The 18,417-nt window shown below is 43.7% G+C and overlaps 1 protein-coding gene across 11 annotated transcripts in view; it reads right to left on the reverse strand.

Annotated features, from left to right (window-relative positions):
- ANAPC1 (anaphase promoting complex subunit 1) overlaps window positions 1-17,448 on the reverse strand; it is a 34,993-nt gene extending 17,545 nt beyond the window's left edge. For 8 of the 11 annotated variants that reach the window (XR_012673271.1, XR_012673270.1, XR_012673269.1 and 5 more), the window contains exons 1-24: window positions 17,069-17,448; window positions 16,761-16,922; window positions 16,534-16,585; window positions 16,230-16,333; window positions 15,757-15,839; window positions 14,536-14,609; window positions 14,109-14,257; window positions 13,365-13,585; window positions 12,521-12,730; window positions 11,795-11,890; window positions 11,213-11,303; window positions 11,031-11,096; window positions 10,021-10,158; window positions 9,547-9,687; window positions 9,088-9,148; window positions 8,373-8,560; window positions 7,480-7,554; window positions 6,226-6,491; window positions 5,135-5,226; window positions 3,494-3,642; window positions 1,729-1,807; window positions 1,585-1,621; window positions 1,410-1,480; window positions 1,102-1,280 (exon numbers count right to left, since the gene is read on the reverse strand). Coding sequence is in view for 7 of the 11 variants with exons in the window: in XM_075147848.1 (XP_075003949.1) it covers window positions 1,102-1,280; window positions 1,410-1,480; window positions 1,585-1,621; window positions 1,729-1,807; window positions 3,494-3,642; window positions 5,135-5,226; window positions 6,226-6,491; window positions 7,480-7,554; window positions 8,373-8,560; window positions 9,088-9,148; window positions 9,547-9,687; window positions 10,021-10,158; window positions 11,031-11,096; window positions 11,213-11,303; window positions 11,795-11,890; window positions 12,521-12,730; window positions 13,365-13,585; window positions 14,109-14,257; window positions 14,536-14,609; window positions 15,757-15,839; window positions 16,230-16,333; window positions 16,534-16,585; window positions 16,761-16,922; window positions 17,069-17,281 (2,997 nt within the window). In the remaining 4 variants the exon portion in view is untranslated. Of the gene's footprint in view, window positions 1-1,101; window positions 1,281-1,409; window positions 1,481-1,584; window positions 1,622-1,728; window positions 1,808-3,493; window positions 3,643-5,134; window positions 5,227-6,225; window positions 6,492-7,479; window positions 7,555-8,372; window positions 8,561-9,087; window positions 9,149-9,546; window positions 9,688-10,020; window positions 10,159-11,030; window positions 11,097-11,212; window positions 11,304-11,794; window positions 11,891-12,520; window positions 12,731-13,364; window positions 13,586-14,108; window positions 14,258-14,535; window positions 14,610-15,149; window positions 15,223-15,756; window positions 15,840-16,229; window positions 16,334-16,533; window positions 16,586-16,760; window positions 16,923-17,068 lie in introns of those variants that run through there. The other 3 variants (XM_075147850.1, XM_075147851.1, XM_075147853.1) reach the window with 3 other exon arrangements.
- Window positions 17,449-18,417: the final 969 nt, after the last annotated feature.

Below are 18,417 nucleotides of genomic sequence, written 5' to 3' on the forward strand. Positions count from 1 at the left end.
TGTTTGAAGATCACTTTATCCTTTTAAGGTAACATATATTCGAGGCATTGTTATAAAGTAAGTGATAAAATCAAATTTATCATCATTTTAAGATTCGGTACTGTTAGGCAAAACTTCACCAGCAGAAAATAAAATCGATTTTTAATGAATCGGGGCATGGGATTTGAACATGGAGTTAATTTACTTTTCTGCTAAATTAATTTTAAAAAATTTAACTTTTTTGATATGCAGTTAGTCCGGAAGCCTCTGTTATAAAAAATATTAATAATTTTAATATGACTTCCAAAGCTAAGACAGCAAAAAGGATCTTGACTAAGATGTGTCTGAGACTACAAATCCCTCTTCCTGAGTTCTGAAAAGGCTACAGACCACTCTCTGCTACTATGAAGTGCTTTTATGCATGCCACTAGCCAGCTTTCAAGAAGAGCTTGGGCTTCCAGAGTGTTCTCAACAAAAGACACTTAAGTGAGCTACAACTCAGTGGGAATCACTAGCATCTCGCAATCAGAAGAAAACGTTTAAAAGAAAAATATCACACTTTTTTTCCACTTTACTTCAGGATACAAATAACTAAACCCTTTTTGAGGAAAAAAAAAAAGTATATAAAAATTGTATTTCGGAAAGCAATCCAGTTCTTCCAGAGGAGAGGGAGACGCCAGCCATGCCAAGCCAAGAAGGAGCCAGACTGACGAACACCCACTTCCTTCTCCCTCTGCCATTGCGGTTTTGATGGCAGAGCCTCTGGACGAAGCACCAGAACCTCCCGAACACCTCTCAAAGGTGCAGCCACTTTGGAGAGGAGGAGGACTTACAGCAGCAATCAAATAGCTCTGTAGGCAAAATTTTTGAGCACCATGCCTAAATTAAGTTTAAAATCTGTTTTATATTGACAGTTTCCACAGCTATGCATGTACTCTTCCTGTGCCGGATGCTGGTTTTTATACTGAAACCCTCATATGCGCGTAAACCCTGCGTGGCCCTCAATCTTGAGCTCTGCACCTTCTGATGCCCCGAGCACCAGCAGATGGTGAGGAAGTTTCTGAACAGAGGGCTCTGCCCAAGACCCAGCGTCGTGAAATCCATTTTTGCCCATATACTCACAGATTTACTCTTTTGCAGGTTCCCTTCACACGCCTGTTTGGACAGATCCTGGCGCCCGATCAGGAGACAAACTGCTTCTGGCCAGTCTGAGGCAGGCTGCTCTCGGCAATAATATATTGCATCTCTGATAGGAAGAGCTACACCGAAGGGGAGAGACTCCAGATCTCTTAAGGTGAAACCTTAAAATTAACAAGGAAAAAAAGAAACTGTTTTATCAAACCCAGATGAAGTGTATTTCACGTTATGCAAGCACAAGACTATTACTTATGATTGTTACCATTTTGCACAGTGATAAAAGCTGCTCTTACCAACATTAGTCATCCAAATAACTAACTTCTCAGCCAGGCTGGAAACAGATGTGCTGTGTCTGAAACTACATCTGTAAAATAAAGGGAAATAAAGGAGAAGCCCATAAAAACTAGTCCAAAACTCAGCAGGAAGTCAAAAACTCAGAGTTTAAAATAATACTAAAAAAACCCGTACCGATTGTCATCCTGTTCTATTTGCTGTTTTCGTTGTCCTAGGAAAGACAAGGCCATATTACTCCCATATTCTCCAAGCAAAAGGACAGCACATAACGAACACAAGACACTGGGAGATACTATGATGGCATCAAAGCATCATTACCTGATGTAATCTTGTACAAATAATGGGAGGCTTCGTTAGATACAGCGCTCTCATCACCAAGTATGTACAGAGCCACACTCTGGATAGGAAAGAGACACCATAATACAAAGTCACTTAGTGTGCAGCTATTGCTGTACTGCCTATCTGAACAGGCAGAAGATAACTTTAATAACTTAAACGGTGGGACAGGTTTATTATGAAAACATTGTTAGTAAAAGGACATTGAAACAACTGAAGCAAGTAACAAACTTTTATGCTTTAGATTGCTATCTTGAAGTTTGGAAAAAATAACTCCTGAAACAATTAACTAAATTTTCCCTAGTAATTGTTTCAAAGGTAAACAGAAAAAGATCTTCTAAACAGAAAAACATGTTCCTAGTCATCTTTCCCACGTTTCTCACATTTCATTTAATTTCTCCTGCAAAACACACACATCTTCTACAGACACCATTTTTCACTCAGTTTCCTCCACATCTTGAATATTGGCTACTTTGCAAAGGCTCCAAGCGAAAAGTTGTTCCCATTCAATGCAGAGTCCGCTTCAGCTATCCAGCCAACAAACCCAAAGTGATCTGTCACCCTGTTTACTTTTTGATACTGCCAGACAAGCTGACATGCCAAAGGCAAAAGTCACAGGTAAAAATCTTTTGTGTTTTTCATTAAGGTCTTCCGATAAGATATACTGCCGACATGCCAGCTGTGACCTCCGCACAGGCAAGTCAGGTGGAGGTAGGAGAAAAACAGAGTCGGACAGACACAGGTGATAGCCTGGGGGAAAGGCTACAGTTCTTCAGAGCTTGAATGCAGAGGCAAATTTTAAGCGAAAGCATCAGCATTTTAAATAGTCTCAGTGCTGCTGCTTCAACCCTCCACACTCCGAAGCAGAGGGCAGGCTGACTCCCGGCAGCTCAAATCAGAGACTCTGCAGCTAACCTTGGATGCTTGGGTCAGAGCAGAGTCTCTCCTCCCTGTTTTTCCTCTTCATCCACCTCAGGCTCAACACTCTGCTCCAAACCCTGTATTGGCAGGTTTCCTCCATAAGCGCTTCGTGAATAAGTGAGCAAGGCTGACCAAGAGATAACATCAGCGCTTATAACTACTCATGCGACTAAATATTTATGTTGATACATGCCCAAGAAGAAAGCCGGGAAATTCTCACTCACAAAATACAGTTAACTTTGAGTTACATTATTACTTTGCACATGCCACTACTGCAAACCACAAAAAAAAACCCCAACACATAAGCAGTGAAGCATAGGCTACTCGCTTTGCACTCATGAGCTCTCCTTCCCAACCTCAAATACCTCCTCCCACCTGCTAAAACCCATCCACACCCTTCAGTAATATTAAAGTACTAAAAGAGAAGATGGGACTCGCAGGGATTTCTCTCTGCTAAACACATATTATTCCCCCTATGGCGAGGCTCACGCTGCACACTTTACTACATTGCAGGGGATACTCAAGAGAATTTCATGCAGACAGATGAGGTCTACTTAGTACAGAGCAGCAACACTTGGAGATGCTTAAGTCTCCAAACAGTAGAGCTACAGCAGTTATTTATCACAGGCTCCATACCCCTCCAGTATGGCTACTGCTCTGCTCCGGTATGCCCCCGTTGCTCCACACAGTACGGTTAAACCCTCTGTTATTTAACTTCCCACAGGGGACACTTCACTTGCAGAAAATTAAGCAGCTGGGGCAAACCCTGGCCACAGTGCTGCTATGCTGACAGAATAAAACACGCCCTTCTTGCCAAAGTACGTACCAGTACTACCAGTTTGCTCCTTTCACAGATTCCTGGTAAGTAAGGATAAGGCTGCACTCCTTCTCCCTTCAGACAGGAACTCAGCCACTGAAAGATACTTGGAGGCTCAGCAGAAAAAAATGAGGGATGGTGCATGAAACCTGTTTGGACTTAAATCATATGAACAGCAATGACATTGAGTTCATGGCAAATGCACGAAAATTCTCCACTATTCCCAAAACAAGCCCTACAGTACTTCTTTTAACAACAAAAATATGGTATTTCCCCAAACCGTTACAGATCACATCTGCCTGGACTGGGCACTGGTGAGGCCACACCTCAAACACTGTGTTCAGTTTCGGGCCCCTCACGACAAGAAGGACATTGAGGTGCAGGAGCGTGTCCAGAGAAGGGCAGCGAAGCTGGTGAAGGGCCTGGAGCACAAGTCTGATGGGGAGCGGCTGAGGGAACGGGGGGTGTTTAGTCTGGGGAAGAGGAGGCTGAGGGGAGACCTCATCGCACTCTACAACTACCTGAAGGGAGGTTGTAGCCAGGTGGGGGTTGGTCTCTTCTCCCAAGGAACAAGCGATACGACGAGAGGAAATGGCCTCAAGTTGTGCCAGGGGAGGTTTAGATTGGACATTAGGAAAAATTTCTTCACCGAAAGGGTTGTCAAGCATTGGCACAGGCTGCCCAGGGAAGTGTTTGAGTCACCATCCCTGGAGGTGTTTAAAAGACGTGTAGATGTGGTGCTTAGGGACCTGGTTTAGTGGTGGACTTGGCAATGCTAGGTTAACGGTTGGACTCGATGACCTTAAAGGTCTTTTCCAACCTAAATGATTCTATGATTCCCTCCTCTTAGATAGAAGTTTATAGCTAGACAGTAATGAAAACTTGAGACAGCTACCTGTCTTTCAAGAACAAAAATTATCTCAGCCCATGGTGAAAAGGAGTAAGTATAGTGAATGATTCTCAAAAACCTTACTGGAACAATCTTGTAATTCAACAACATTAAATTGCTTAAGTGAGAGGACAGCCTAACTATAACCTCTTTGCCTTCCCTGTTCACAAACATAAGTAGCAAAGCCTGAGCAATGCTATGAGATTTTTTCTTTTGGTCAGGAGAAGCAGTAGTTTATCTTACATGACTAGAAACTTCAGCTGGTAGGACACTAAACAGGTGCACAGACAATATAGAACCTTATTTTAACTTTAAGTTTTGTGGTTTTAGCGCTGATTTAGTTTTTATGAACCACAAACTGAGAGCCTGCCAACCTAGCAATATTTTCCACAAGAGAGGCACATCTCACTACCAGGCTTTTCCACAGTTGTCTGCTAAGATTTCTCAGCCAGCCTAAGCTGGGAGTTTGCCAAGATGAAACCATCGTTCCCTCCCAAATCCTTGTTCTGTGGAGTGTCCCATGAGGCACTGGACTGGAGGCACCAGCTCATGACTATCCTATGCTAACTTCACTCCCATCTTCTTAGGAGGCTATTAAAAACAAAGGAACAAGACAACCTCAGCACTATGAGCACAGTTTTGCATATTGGGATTAAGTCCTGACCAGCTTTAAAGGCAATGGTTACCAACATGCTCAGTCCTAGAGATACTTTGCACATCACTATCACTGAATATCCAGCTCAGCAAAGCCTTAAACTCACCTTGATCAATTATGCAAGTCTGTCTGGAGGTTTTTACAAGGGCTGGATAGTCTCTGTAGTAATAATCTATATAAGCTTCAAGTTTTAAGTCCCTAGAATGAGAGAGAGGTGAATCACATTAGAGGGGAAAAAAAACAACACTCCACCTTCCTGCATTTCTGTGACATTTTCTGTTGAGTTTTTTTGATGCTTGTGTATGCACTAGATACAAGGAGGGAAGTTCTGGCTTTCTTTACTAAGACCGCTCACGGGCACTGCCCATTCCCGAAGCAGTGAATCTGTACGTTTAATTTTCCCCCCAGTGCATTTCTCTTCGGCTGTCGTTCTGCTTTGTCCCACACCTCCACCACCGCCTAAGACGTGACCACTGTCACTACAGTCTCCTCCAAATTCCAGCTGTTGAGGCTAGATAACCTGCTGGGTTACCTGCAAGACATGAGTGCATATAACAGCTGCCAGCCTCAAAAGACACACAGTCTTTCATTTCAGACTCGCTTCTCGTTGGCAGAGAGAATAGAGGACAGGGCAACCTTTTCAGCACTAGGGACGATGCCACTCCTGGGAACCATTTAGCCAGCCAGCTATAGTAGGTGCTACTGGGGAAGAATCTATAGCCATACAAAAAATTTGATAGAAATAGCAAATACAACTCAGGAAAGCATTACTGGGCCTTGTACTTGAAGACGTATCTGTATCCATCTATCTACATGCATGGCATGCAACTTGAAGGTGGTTCTGGAAGACATGAAGATGCAGTCACTGGCTGCAGTGAAGATTCCACAACAAACAAGAATATTTGACAGATCTCATGAGCTGAGCTGTGACAATACAGTAAGAAAAACACAAGCTGCAGCATCTAAGATTTGTGAATCACACTGATGTTGGGAAGTGGCCAGAACCATACAAGAGATTTGCTACAGCAAGTATCTTTAAGCACAATAAGGTTTTAAACATGCATTCATTTTCTTCAGATACATGAGAATTCTGCTCCACTTTGGGCAATCCCCAAATTCCCCACAAAAATAATACACATCCATCATCAAGAGACACTGCACGATATGCCATATCTGCAATTTGTCAGTTGGGCATACCTGGCCAGCTGAACCAGAAGAACAACAAGTGAACGAATTCCTTCTCCCATCAGACTATTCAGTTTGAGCTCCTCGTAGATGAGATGAAGAACAAAGAAAATAGCAGGAATATGGGTGAAAAGGAGGGTTGAGGAATCCAAACTAAGGCTCCGGGAAAAGTCATCCTTTGGAGCCGAAACTTCCAGAGGGTCCAGTCGCAAAGCTTTGGCAACAGGATGAGACTCAAAATTCCTATGATAGTCAGAGCTCAAGAGATATTCCCAGTCCTAGACCAAACAAACAGGAAAGAGAGGCAGAGGTTCCACACTGAACATAACCTTCTGGCAAGATAACCCCAAAGCACTGTTACAGAGGAAGCTTTTTCCCCACAAACCAATAAAAATGTGATTGTTGATGGTAAATGTGTTGCACAAACCCTGCAAGCCAGAGAGGTTAAATTGTTAAGTTTCATCCTTCCCCACCCCACCCTGTTGTGCATAAAAGAATCAAAGCCTTATATTTAAAAGAACAAGACAAAAGAAAGCTGAGAGTACCTTCCTTGCACCAATACTCTGCGCATGAAACCTCACTGAGTATGTATGCAATGCACCTAGTGCTCCCAGCCTTCTTTGTCCCTCCCCTGCCACAGCACATCACGCATTAGATCCTGGTCGTTGCTCCACGTAGACCGTAGTCCGTAACCCCACTGGCTCACTGAGCTATCAACCCACAAAAAACTAATAGCACAATTAGACCACCATCGCTCTCTTAGGATGAGATGATAGTAAGCCTCATCCACTTTACTGTGTGATTACGTAAAAACTATTCCTGTCTAGGCAGAACTCAGTGAATTGATCTCAAACACTCCACTAAGTTCGCTGAGAACCAGTGCGTTCAGTGAAGTATGCAATTTGATGCTCCTAACTTGCTAAAGGTGCCGACCAGCCAAGGGAGTGAGAACTTCATTTTAAAGGCAGGAAGCATCTAGGAGAAATCTGACGTTTCTAGAGAAATCTGGGATTGCTTTGTGATCGATAGTAAATTCATTCCTGAGTCCAACCTACTTCTCTGGAAGTGAGAACCCTCACAAGTAAGGTCACATGATGCAGCCACTACACAGGGCAAAATAACTTGTAATCTCAGATGAGCTCAGATGAAATGCAATACTGAGAGGGTGTTTCCTCTGGCTTGCCTTTAAAAAAAAAACAAAACCAAACACCACTGCCCCCACCACCACCCCCTGCCTCTTAGTTGTAAAAAAGAACCATTTCTTACTTCATCTGACCCTGTTTCTGATGGTCTAGCCTTCTTTGGAGCAATAACTGGTGAAAGCGATCCTTCAAAATCAAGCTGCAAGAAATAAAAAGATCAAAAGTAGCTCAGTATTGAAATTCCCAAGACTGTGTAAGTGAATCACCCAAACCAAGTATTACATGACGTTGCTTTAGGTACTTCCGTACTTTGCTTCCATATAAAACATATCCTGCAATTAGATTACTCTGCACACAGCTAGTTATTCTAGTGTATGGTGCATGACTTTCACAGTTTGACTGCCTAACGTCTGGTATTTACTAGGACAGAGGAAATACTGTGGATGAGCTAATGCTAGTAATCTAGATATACGGTAATGGCTTTCATTTCAGTGGTACCATATCCTTGCTGCCTTTTTCTTCCCCTGCAAGTACTGCAAACATACTTGCTAGCAGGAAACCCACTTACAGAAAACTCCAAATACATTCAGTAAAACAGCGGAAAAAAAACAGAACTTTAAAAATTGTAATTTGAAAACTGCATGAAAAATCCTCTTTAGGAAACAGAAATCTGAGTTGTGACCTGTGTTTCTAGCGAGAAGCAGCTTAATACGGGATTAGATGAATCAAATCTTTAATGCATAAGTGTTAGTCATGAACTGGAGTAAAATCTTCATAGTTTATTTTTATTTGACCAAGACATTTGGTGGTAAGTACCTTATAAATATATTTCACGATAAACACAGACTAAAATGTATACCTGAAATTTAGAAACAGAGAATTGATTTGATGACATCTTCTGATTTAAGACAAGATACAATCTACTTCTGACTTCAGTGTCTCTCTAACGATTTTGAACCTCGAAGAATTATCGGTAGCTTCAACGTAAACTAGGAAAACAAACATGAGCTTGCTTACATTACGTGTCCAGGACAGTCTCTCTGTGTTGTAACCCATCATATTCATGAGACATGTTACAAATAAATTCCATTCTGAGTGATAGCTTGGTCCTCCTGGAGCATTATAAGCATTGTACCACTTGACAAGCATCTGTACAGCTATCTCCTTGGGCAGGATAGCTTTGACCCCTTGCAGACATCTTTTCACTGTTGAAAGAGGAAAAAAAAAATTAGGTGTGTTTTCCATCTTACCTCCTGGTTACTTTCTCCAATCAGTGCTATAAATCCTCTTATCGGACCTACTTCTAACTCTCCGGAAACTCTTTCAATAAAAGGCACACCACACAACCTCCAACAGCTGTTCCTTTAGTTCAGGTGGAGCACAGCCCCTCTAATTCACCAGACAAAGGGGAAAAAAAGAGTTCCTTTTTGCTCATTACTGAAACCAACTTTTGTCTGAACTGGCACCTCAGCCCTTCCTCAAGCAATAATATACACAATAGTAGAGAGCAAAGCAACCTAAAGAACAAAGGAAGTTCTAAGAGTGCAGCAGGTGAAGCACTGAAAGCAACAAAGCATGCCTAAATAAATGGTAGCAGCTCTAGCAGGTAAGTTAATAGAGCTTGGAATATGTGGTACTGAATCGTTACAGTCTAAGCTACGCATAAACTACTTCAAAAATGAACCCTCAAAAATTATGGAACATATTTCATGTGATGGATTCTGAATCATACCTAGTTCTGAAGTGGCAATTTCAGGAATTGTAATCCGAACCATCGTATTATTGCTGAGTTCCTGAAAAAATAAAAATGAAAAAAAAGGTAAGAGTCAAATTACGAAATGCATCTTTAAGTAAAACCAGCGTCCTTTTCCATCAACTCAGAACTCATTTATGTATTAAGCATATTCCTAATTCTTGGCTATTTGCTACACTAAAGATTTGCAACCTCAAATGCTAGCTCCATGAAACACTTGAAATGGATCCTGAGCTGAATCACTTGAGGGAATCAATTAAATTCTGTGACTTCAAGGGTATCATACAGAGAGAAAAATGTGGAGCCACCAATGCAGGTGTGATATTTTGCTGCTGGTCAGGAGCTGCTAACAACGTCTTACTACACAGTAGAAGTAAACTTGACCCCCGCTTTGCTTTGCTAACAAAGCGTTGACTCAAATTACAGGATAATACCTACTAAAGTTACTCTGTTGTGGACAGGATCTCTCAGAGCATGAATGAATGTCCCAAGCTGCTGAAAAGTACAGTCCTCAACGTAAGTTGAGTCATGAAGTTTGGAAGAATCCCTTAGTTCTGGAACTGGTGACAAAAGCACACCCTGAAAAGTGGTAAAAACGAATGCTTAGAAATGTTGAAGTAAGAGGATCTGAGCAAAGGACAGCTAGAATTGTCATTTTTAACGTACTAATAAGTATTTTGAAAACAACTATAAATCTTTCCAATACCTACCTCAGAAGTTTTACAGAAATCACAAATAAATAAATAGGGCAGCACTAAATAGATCTTCTTTAAACACTGTTTATTCAGGGAATTTACAGAAGGAAAATAAAAGATTTAGCTCCAAAAGATACCTTGAAAGTTAAAAATCAACCAATCCTTTGAAGCCGTTACAACTAAACCCTTTCCAAGGTGGGACTTCCTTTCTTCTTACCTCTTCTAGGGGCCCCAGATGTTTATTCAAAGGCTTGGATGGAGTGCTGACACTATCCAAGGGAGTACTTGGCCGAGGCATTTGGTTCGACATTGTCAGGGATGGAGCAGGCAGTCCAGGAATAAAAACCTTCCCCACCTTTTTGTGAACAATATACAGGAAAACAAATAGTTTGTTCTCATGCCTGGGCTTCCACAAGCTTGCTTACATAGACTGATATTATCAGATTTTAACATCTTAAAGGAAAAGTTTTAAGACAAGTGTCTATGTACTTAAAATAAAGTCTCTGAAGAGAAGATTAAAGATTACTTCATGTGATTACTTTCTTCAGATGACGACACACTGAAAAAGCTACCATATATGGTCAGTATTGTACATTATTGCTACAGGTCTACTCCCAATGCAAGTTCTAGCAGGGCTTCACTGAGAAAGCTCTACTTTCAGAGAGTATACTTTTTGTTTTTTATATACATACATATATATGTGTGTATATATATACACACACACACACAAATTGCAGTGTCCAAGGTTTCTGCATACAGAGAGAGCGCACAGTGCATCTCTATAGAATTTAAGAAAAAGTTTTAATTATTTTGGATGAATCATGTCCATCCTAATAACAGTCCTTTGTAAAGCAAAATAATTTGACATCTAAAACTATCTGGCATGCTACAGAGAAATTTGAAAGCTTTTTGTTCAGGAACAATTCTTATTTTCCATATTCCTGGAGTTTGCTTTCTTTGAAAGCATTTTATTACTTTAGTATTTTACTATCACTGAAAATAAGCTCAAGAGATTATTTAATTGTACCACAAGGTGCCACTGATTCTTCAGAACTACCTTTCCAGCACTGCACATAAACTACACTTGGTACGTGAGCACAGCCACCTTCCCAAGCAAGCCTACAGTAGCTTAAAATGAGGTATGATGCAGAAAGGATCCCTCGGTACAGCCCAGCTTGTAACCAAAAATTCAACCATTTATTTTCAGATAGAAAAACTGTTACTTACACGAACCACTCCAGAATAAAGCACTAGATTTCCACTGCCCTCCAGAACCAGCAGCGTATCAATGCCCTGTAAGAATTAAGCAGCATATTCAGCTTCTTGTATTTAAGTAAAAGGACAACAATTGGACGACAAGTGACAAAGCAGGATACTCCACAGTTAATAGTCCATACAGAGGTACGTACCTCCACTGGAGCCGCATCCTTTGCTTGAATATTGGTAACAGAACCAAAGATCAGCTGCGACTTATCATTGCTCTCTTGAAATTTTACACACCTAGAGATTTGAGAAAACAACAGGAAACATAAAAGGACTGTCCTATCTGTTGTTACAGAAAGACGACAGAAAATTGAAAGCGTGTTGCATGGTGCAGTTACTTTTAGTGTGGTATACTTGGTTCCTTCCTCCTTCCTTTGCTTGTTTTGCCCTGCTAGTCAACTTACTTTTACTCTGCTCATCAACTTATTTTTACTCTGCTAGTCTAATTAAAACCCCCAATGTACTTCTAAAGGGTAAAGAGGAGGATAAATAAGAATACCATTCAAATTACAGTGAATGCTCTCTCACAACTTCAGTTTTATTTAAATAGCCCAAATCATCTATGCCACCACAGTTAAAAACATGTCATACGAGAGCCAGTGACGTACCACATGTTGTCATAACAGATTCCACTAGCTGGAGCAATAAGTACGTTAAAACCCATATCTAGTTGGTAATTTCTAGAGTGCTCCCCTTTCTTCACCTGTCCCCGAGACAGGGACACTCACCGCAGCTGGAGCTGGGATTCCACTAAAAAGCACAAGAACTTCTGCCCACAAAGGTCAGTGGTAATAAACACTTTTGATGCTTGGGAATTCTTCTCTCTGTAAAAGAGATGCAATGATCAGCACACTGTTTGGTCTACTATGAAAATTGTAATGAAGGAAAACACAGTGCCCACAAGCTATAGGGTCGCACTAGACTTCAATTAGCAGTGCATCAAGTTGCCAGAATGCACCAGTCTCGGTTTCAGTCATTGCTCCTGAAATTGATTTTCTCGCACTCCAATCTTCACATTCCCCACTTTTTGGCATGCAGAGCACATGCTATTTGGCTTTGTTCTCCTGTTCAATCTTAGGGTTTATGCTGTGTTTTGCCCCTTTTGATGGTAACAGAGAAAGAGATACTCCCCCTAGAAGATCAGAAAAACCCCAAAGCAATGACCAGGCTGGAACCTTCTTTGCTTTAGAGATCTCACGAAAACCATTCCCCCTGCTCAGAGGGCCATGGATAACACAACAGGCAAAACTGTTCCAAGTGCCCAATTCTCTTTTGAAGGGAGCTAGGCACCTAGTGAGCATCATTTGTCAAAAAAATTAGGAAGTACAAGTCCATGAATCTACTTTAAGGTGGCACCATTTGCAGAAAACACACACTAAAATAAGCTGTCATTTTACTTTATTTCCCCGCAATGGAAGTCCAGAACTTCTCACATCCCAGCACAAGGACCTAACCTCATGTTTGTGACTGTTTCTGTCCACAGATGATCTATACACAGCTCAGGAACAATTGGTTCAGTTTCTGGTATAAGGAAGGAATCACTGGAAGTGCTGTTTGGCGAATGGGTAATACTGTGCCTCTTCGGTGACTGAGCGTTACTGGAGAAGTTGAACCTCTGCACTCCTGAGAAAGAATGCACTCCCAGGGCAGGAGAATGAGAGCGGCTGCAAGCAAAGACATAAGACGCTACTGAAGAGTGGATTTTCAAATATCAGGAACAGAATCTCAGGGAGCTCATACACTGGTAGAGACTTTAAAAACAAACCAAAACCACCCTAAACCAGTAGCTAGTTCAGTATTAGTTTCCTCTGGCAATACCCCCCAGCATAGGAGAACAATTATCTGATTAATTTCCAGTCATCTCTGTCAGAATCCAATAGATGAGATTTCAAAAGTAAGAAACCCAACATTTTAAGTTGCGTGGTCCATTCCATCAAAAATCTCTCCCAACCTGTTCCCCTCTAAATTTGGCTTTCTTTAGAAAAGCTAGCTGAAAACGCTCCTGGGACTCAAAAGGCCTGCAGACAGTTCTCGACTCCACCACAGACTGGCTGTGTAATGACAGAACAGCCTCTTTGGCTCTTGCACGCCAATCACCCTCCTGTGCTGTAGGGATAATAGCACACCAAGCGTCACAAGGGCGTTCCAAGAGGGCTTTCAGATGCTGTAACAGAGGAGGCACCTGCACCTTAGACGGACAGATTTGTAACGGCAGAGAAGGACAGACAGCAATCCCAGACGTGCATCCTATTCCATAGCTCGTGTTCTTTGGCATCGTCTGTCACGTTCAGCACCCACCTCAAAGCAGCCATGTTGGAGATAGATGGCGAGCGGGACTGCATGCTGGGCGATGACACGGATCGGCTCTGGCTGTGGATAGACGAGTAGTTCTGGAAAGGGGAGCCCACAGGAGAGTCTCCTTTTGAGAGGCTTCTGAGATGAGCGGTCAAAGAGCTGCTAGTGGCCACGTGCTGTGGTGTGCCCACCTGCTCCGAGAACTTCAGCACTGTGTTCTGCTCCTGGGAGAGAAAACAGAGCTGTCTATGCACAAACAGCACACGGGCAATAACAGCCAGGAAGATGTTCAAATAGCTTGTTTCATCAGTTAGGTGTTAAAAATTTATGCCTAGGTAGGTGCTCAGCCTAAGAAGTTATTCCTACCAGCCATACTTTCTCACTCCCAGTCACAGACACTACTCCTACGATTTTCAGGGCACTAAGTTGTTTGTCACTTTTCTTACAGAACACAACAGTTTAAGCAGAGCCAAAACCTTCTAGTACAATGTAAGGATTATCATGATAAGCACAGTATACTTCATGACCATCACCATCACGTGATCTCCCTGACCGTGCTACAGGCAAATACATGAAAGAAACTATTTAAAAAAAACCCAAACAACCCACTCCAACAAACATCTTACTCTCTTATAAATAAAATAAATCACAAATACCAGACATTTCTAACACACACACAGCCATAAGGGCATGTAAACACACACAAAAACTTTTGATAATGATATTTAGTCGACAATGAATTTGTACCTCTGGCTTTACTCTCCGAAGAGCCCAAACAGCATGTAAACTCTGCACAGTATCATAGGTCATCACAATGGAAGGTTCAGCATTGAGGAACACGATCCTCAAGGTGTAATCAGCAACGTACTGCACTCTAGCAGAGCCAAACACGCCTGCTAAAGAAGCAGTTAACTTCAGTTAAGGCGAAAGTATCATTTCTACAGCAGTGTTATCAGTTAGAGGCTTAGCATTTCTCATACCCTCTTTCTTCTGCAATCTGGGTTTCTTTCCTGAACAGTTTCCCTGTTCATGAAGCAGCTAAAACCCACTTCTGAATTCTTGAAAGAGTGATTATTTGCAAATTTTGTAATACAGAAAACGCTCAAGTGACACGTGAAGCATTTGATGTCATACTGATGGACTTCAAGCGATGCATCTAAAGACGTAAACCTACCTCCAGACTTACAGACGAGAGGTGTTATCTCATCTAATGGGTGTAGCATGCTGAACATAGTAGGCAAAGGTTCTCTAGAAAGAAACCAAACAAAGCACGGTCAAAAAACAGATGCTAACAAGCATAATTGTTCTCTCTTGTAGCTGGTGCTGTGATTCCAAAACAGCTCCTCAGATCTTAACAAATCAGAGCCAGAACTCTAACAGTAGAGACATATATTCCGTTCGCAGAACCTTGTTGGATTAACTGAGTAGTCAGATAAAGGCTGGTGTATCAAACAGGATGATTAGGTCCTGTTTTACATCTTCCCAAAGGACTTGAGAATGACCCCACCTGGTGGCCACACGACAGACTTTGGCTGGCCCGAATGAACAGAGCTGGCACTGGCCGAGTTTGGAGGAGGAGTAGGAAGAGGAGAAAGCCCTGAATGCAGACTCAGCTTAAGAGTTTAAGTTCCACAACTCCCCGGTTCCAGACAAGCAGACAGCCATCAGGTCATTTGTAGCCACCACCGAGCAGCAATCAAGCCACCCATCTGTGGCGGCAGTAGCAAAACGAAGAATTTTCACGGAAAGCCAGCTTGAGTAGGGTCAATCATGATTTTTGCAGTGTACCCTCTTGAACATTTTCAGGACCTCTACTTCTAATCTCAACTCTTCTGAGGACTAGAGAATCACAGGTGCCTGGAATGCACACATAAAGCCCAAGAGAGAGCAAGTGGCTGTATAAAAGCTGCTCATCACCACCACCACCTCCTTACTCTGCTTCTCAGCTGTATGTATGCCCAGCCACACAGCACAGGGTCTATGATCCTCACCAAGAAGGTACCAGGATGCTCCATACATTTAAAGCATCCTGCAGCTGAGAGAAAATGTCTCAATGACAATCCCTCAGTGAATCTCCCAGTCGTCCATCACAGCCTGGAACCAATTTTCAGGACAAACCAATTTCCAGTCAGGCTAGTAACGCCCATATTGTGCCTCCCATACCCTATTCCCAGGATCACCACTCCCAATTAGTTCCTAACACAGTATCAGAGAAATATCATGGATTGTCAATATTCAGCCCCTTCCTGCTATTTCTTGATGTTTCACCTGATTTCACCTGTCCCCGTCACGAACACACAGATCCTTTCATTACTGCTCTTCTTCAACTCTTGCACTCCTGTGTTAGATTAGCAAACAGTCTATAACGAAACAATCAAAGCCACTCATTACATACCTGGGTGGACTTGCAGGAACTTCATGTGAAGAACTGCTGCGCTCAAATAACAAACCATATTTTGTTGGCCAGACATTTGCGACCTATAAAAAATTACAAATAGATTTACGACCAAAAAAACCAAAAAATCAAGTACTTACTATATTGATTATGTTCCACGTTTGAGTATCTCATTATAGCAAAATAAGACGTTTTTCTTGAGAGAAGAGTAACGTAAATCGGAGTAGATTCTCAGACTACGAAGCAGTCACACCCATACTTTCCCACGTCACACAACCGGCTGCCACTACTTCCAGAAGCATTCAATGCCCTGACCACACAGCCGCACCTTCATCAGCTTTGTTGCTTTCACCCACAGAGTGAAGAACTCAGGCAGCCACCACCAGCAGTGTTTTACGCACACCTCCCCACCCCAACATAGCGTGCAACCAGATAACAAGCCCATTTGTGGACAAAAAAAGTATAGCACCTACCTGAAAAGGTAAAGCAGCAATGTAATCCTTTCCCTCTATGCTATGCACATTTATACAGGAATTCTGCAATATGCAGATACATTTCTCTACTATTTCATCACTGCCTGAAAGCGGGGGGGAAAAAAAAAAAGAAAAAAAATACACAGTAAAGTTTCTCTCTTTCCTTAGACATCCTCTATATACAAAATGTAAACTTCAGGGGGGTGGTTGTCTTAACGTAGCAAGTCTTGATGACTAAACTTATCATGCCAAGAGAGCTGAACTCAAAACATTTGTTTGGCATTACAGTAAGGAGGAAACTCACCATCAGCTTTTTCAGATTTTTCCCGGGGTATAGTGAAGTCGCACCATAAGGCCTAAAACCAAATACAGTAGAATTACTTCTGAAGAACGAGCTGATGCTACTACACGATCTCACCTTTCCGTATTTCCCAAAATAACCCCACCTCACAACACTGTTTGAAAACAGTCAGCGAGTATTTTTTAGCTAACGCGCATTCATTCAGTCGCCACCTTTCCACGTTTTCATACCTGCAGAACAGGGCTGTCAACAGTGAAAGCCTTATAAACAGCAGAGGCTTGGGTTTTACTTCCTTTGCTCCAGATGACCATATTGCTGGCCACATACAGCTCTTCATCGTAGTCCACTTCTTCCCCGGCATCGCTGGCGCCTTTCCTCAACTGCCAACTTTCCTGAAAGCCAAGATTTTTTTAAGGAAAAGTTACAAGAGCTGCCGGTGTGGTCACAACAGCCGGTCATCGCTCAGCAGTCGTGTTTTGCCCAATGGATTTTAGAAAGCCGGGCCAAGGCCCCCCCCCGCGCCCCCGCTGCCTCGTACCCGCTGCCGCTCGTGGATCGTCACCTCGCGGAGGGACCCCACCAGGCCGGCCGCCCCGTCGGAGGAGCAGAGCTCGGAGGCGGGCTGCAGCCGCCGCAGCTGGAGGGTGAGGGCGCTGGGGTGGCGCCGGCAGTGCTCGCGGCCCCGGGGGACGAACTCCTGCAGGTCGCCGGCCGCAATCATCGTCGCCCTCTCGTCAGAGTGGTCCGACATGGGGGCCCGATATCCTCATTATTTCTGGGACGGACGCACACCCGCCGCGACCGGGCTCCGGCTCCCGCGCTGCCCGGGGGCCACGCGGGAAGCGGCAGCGCGGCTGAGGCGAGCGCGGACGCCGGCGGCGGCTCCTCACACGGGCGCGGCCATCTTGTCGCTCCCGCCCTGCCCCGCGGCGCCGCGCGGGGCACGCCGGGAGGGAAATGGCGGAGGGCGGCGGCGCGGGGCGGGCGGCCCGGTCCCTGCAAGGGCCTCACGCAGGGCCCGTGGGCGTTTGGCGGTGTCTCCTGAGGGGAACCCGGCTCAAAATGGCGTTTTGGGGTGGTACGGCCACACTGATCTTTAAAACGGAATGGCTGGTGCGTGGGTGGGGTGCGGGCCCTCGGCAGCCCGGTGTCCCCCCCACCCCCCCGGCAGCAGAGTACTTGGCTAACCGCTGCCACCTCACCCTGCACGTCCCTTTCCCACCTCCCAAGGCAGCTTTCCTCATAAACTTGCACCTATCTCACCCCTCACAAACCGAATGGTCACTCTGCACCTTCTTTTCTGGCTGTAGCCAGCAAACAGCCAAAGGACTGTCCTGTGAGGCCTGCGACAAAATCCCCCCTTACAGTCAGGCCTGTATTTCTGCAGTTAAAGGTTTGGACAGCTTCTACACTGATGCTTCAACGTCTTTTTGCTTTAAGGTGTAAAAGTTTACGCAGCGTGGAATTCATTTACCTGGACAGTTTGAGCAGTATGTATGAGCAGTTACTTTCCAAAGGCAGGCATGGTGGTTAGGAAACACAAAACACAACATACGTGAGACCGTTTCACAGGACTGGCAGTGCCTCGCGCTGTCACTCTGCGGTCGTCAACACGCACGTTGTACAACCCTCTTCACAAAATTTCAGATGCTCCTGTGATACGGATTAGCACAACTCTTCGGAAGTCTGGGCTCCACTGACTTACACCGGCTAAAAACCCACGCGCCGGTGGTCAGTACCCGAGGCGGCTGTTCTGCTGTCTTGAGCGCAGAGAGGTTGTATCCTCCACCACCCCTCCTGAATGGGTGCGAGGACAGCCTGCCACACTGGTAAAGGCTGAGGCTGAGGGTGCCGAAACCTTCGCAGCTGCATCTCTGACTACCAGCA

This window comes from Calonectris borealis, chromosome 3 (assembly GCF_964195595.1).
Source record: "Calonectris borealis chromosome 3, bCalBor7.hap1.2, whole genome shotgun sequence".
Classification (NCBI taxonomy): domain Eukaryota; kingdom Metazoa; phylum Chordata; class Aves; order Procellariiformes; family Procellariidae; genus Calonectris; species Calonectris borealis.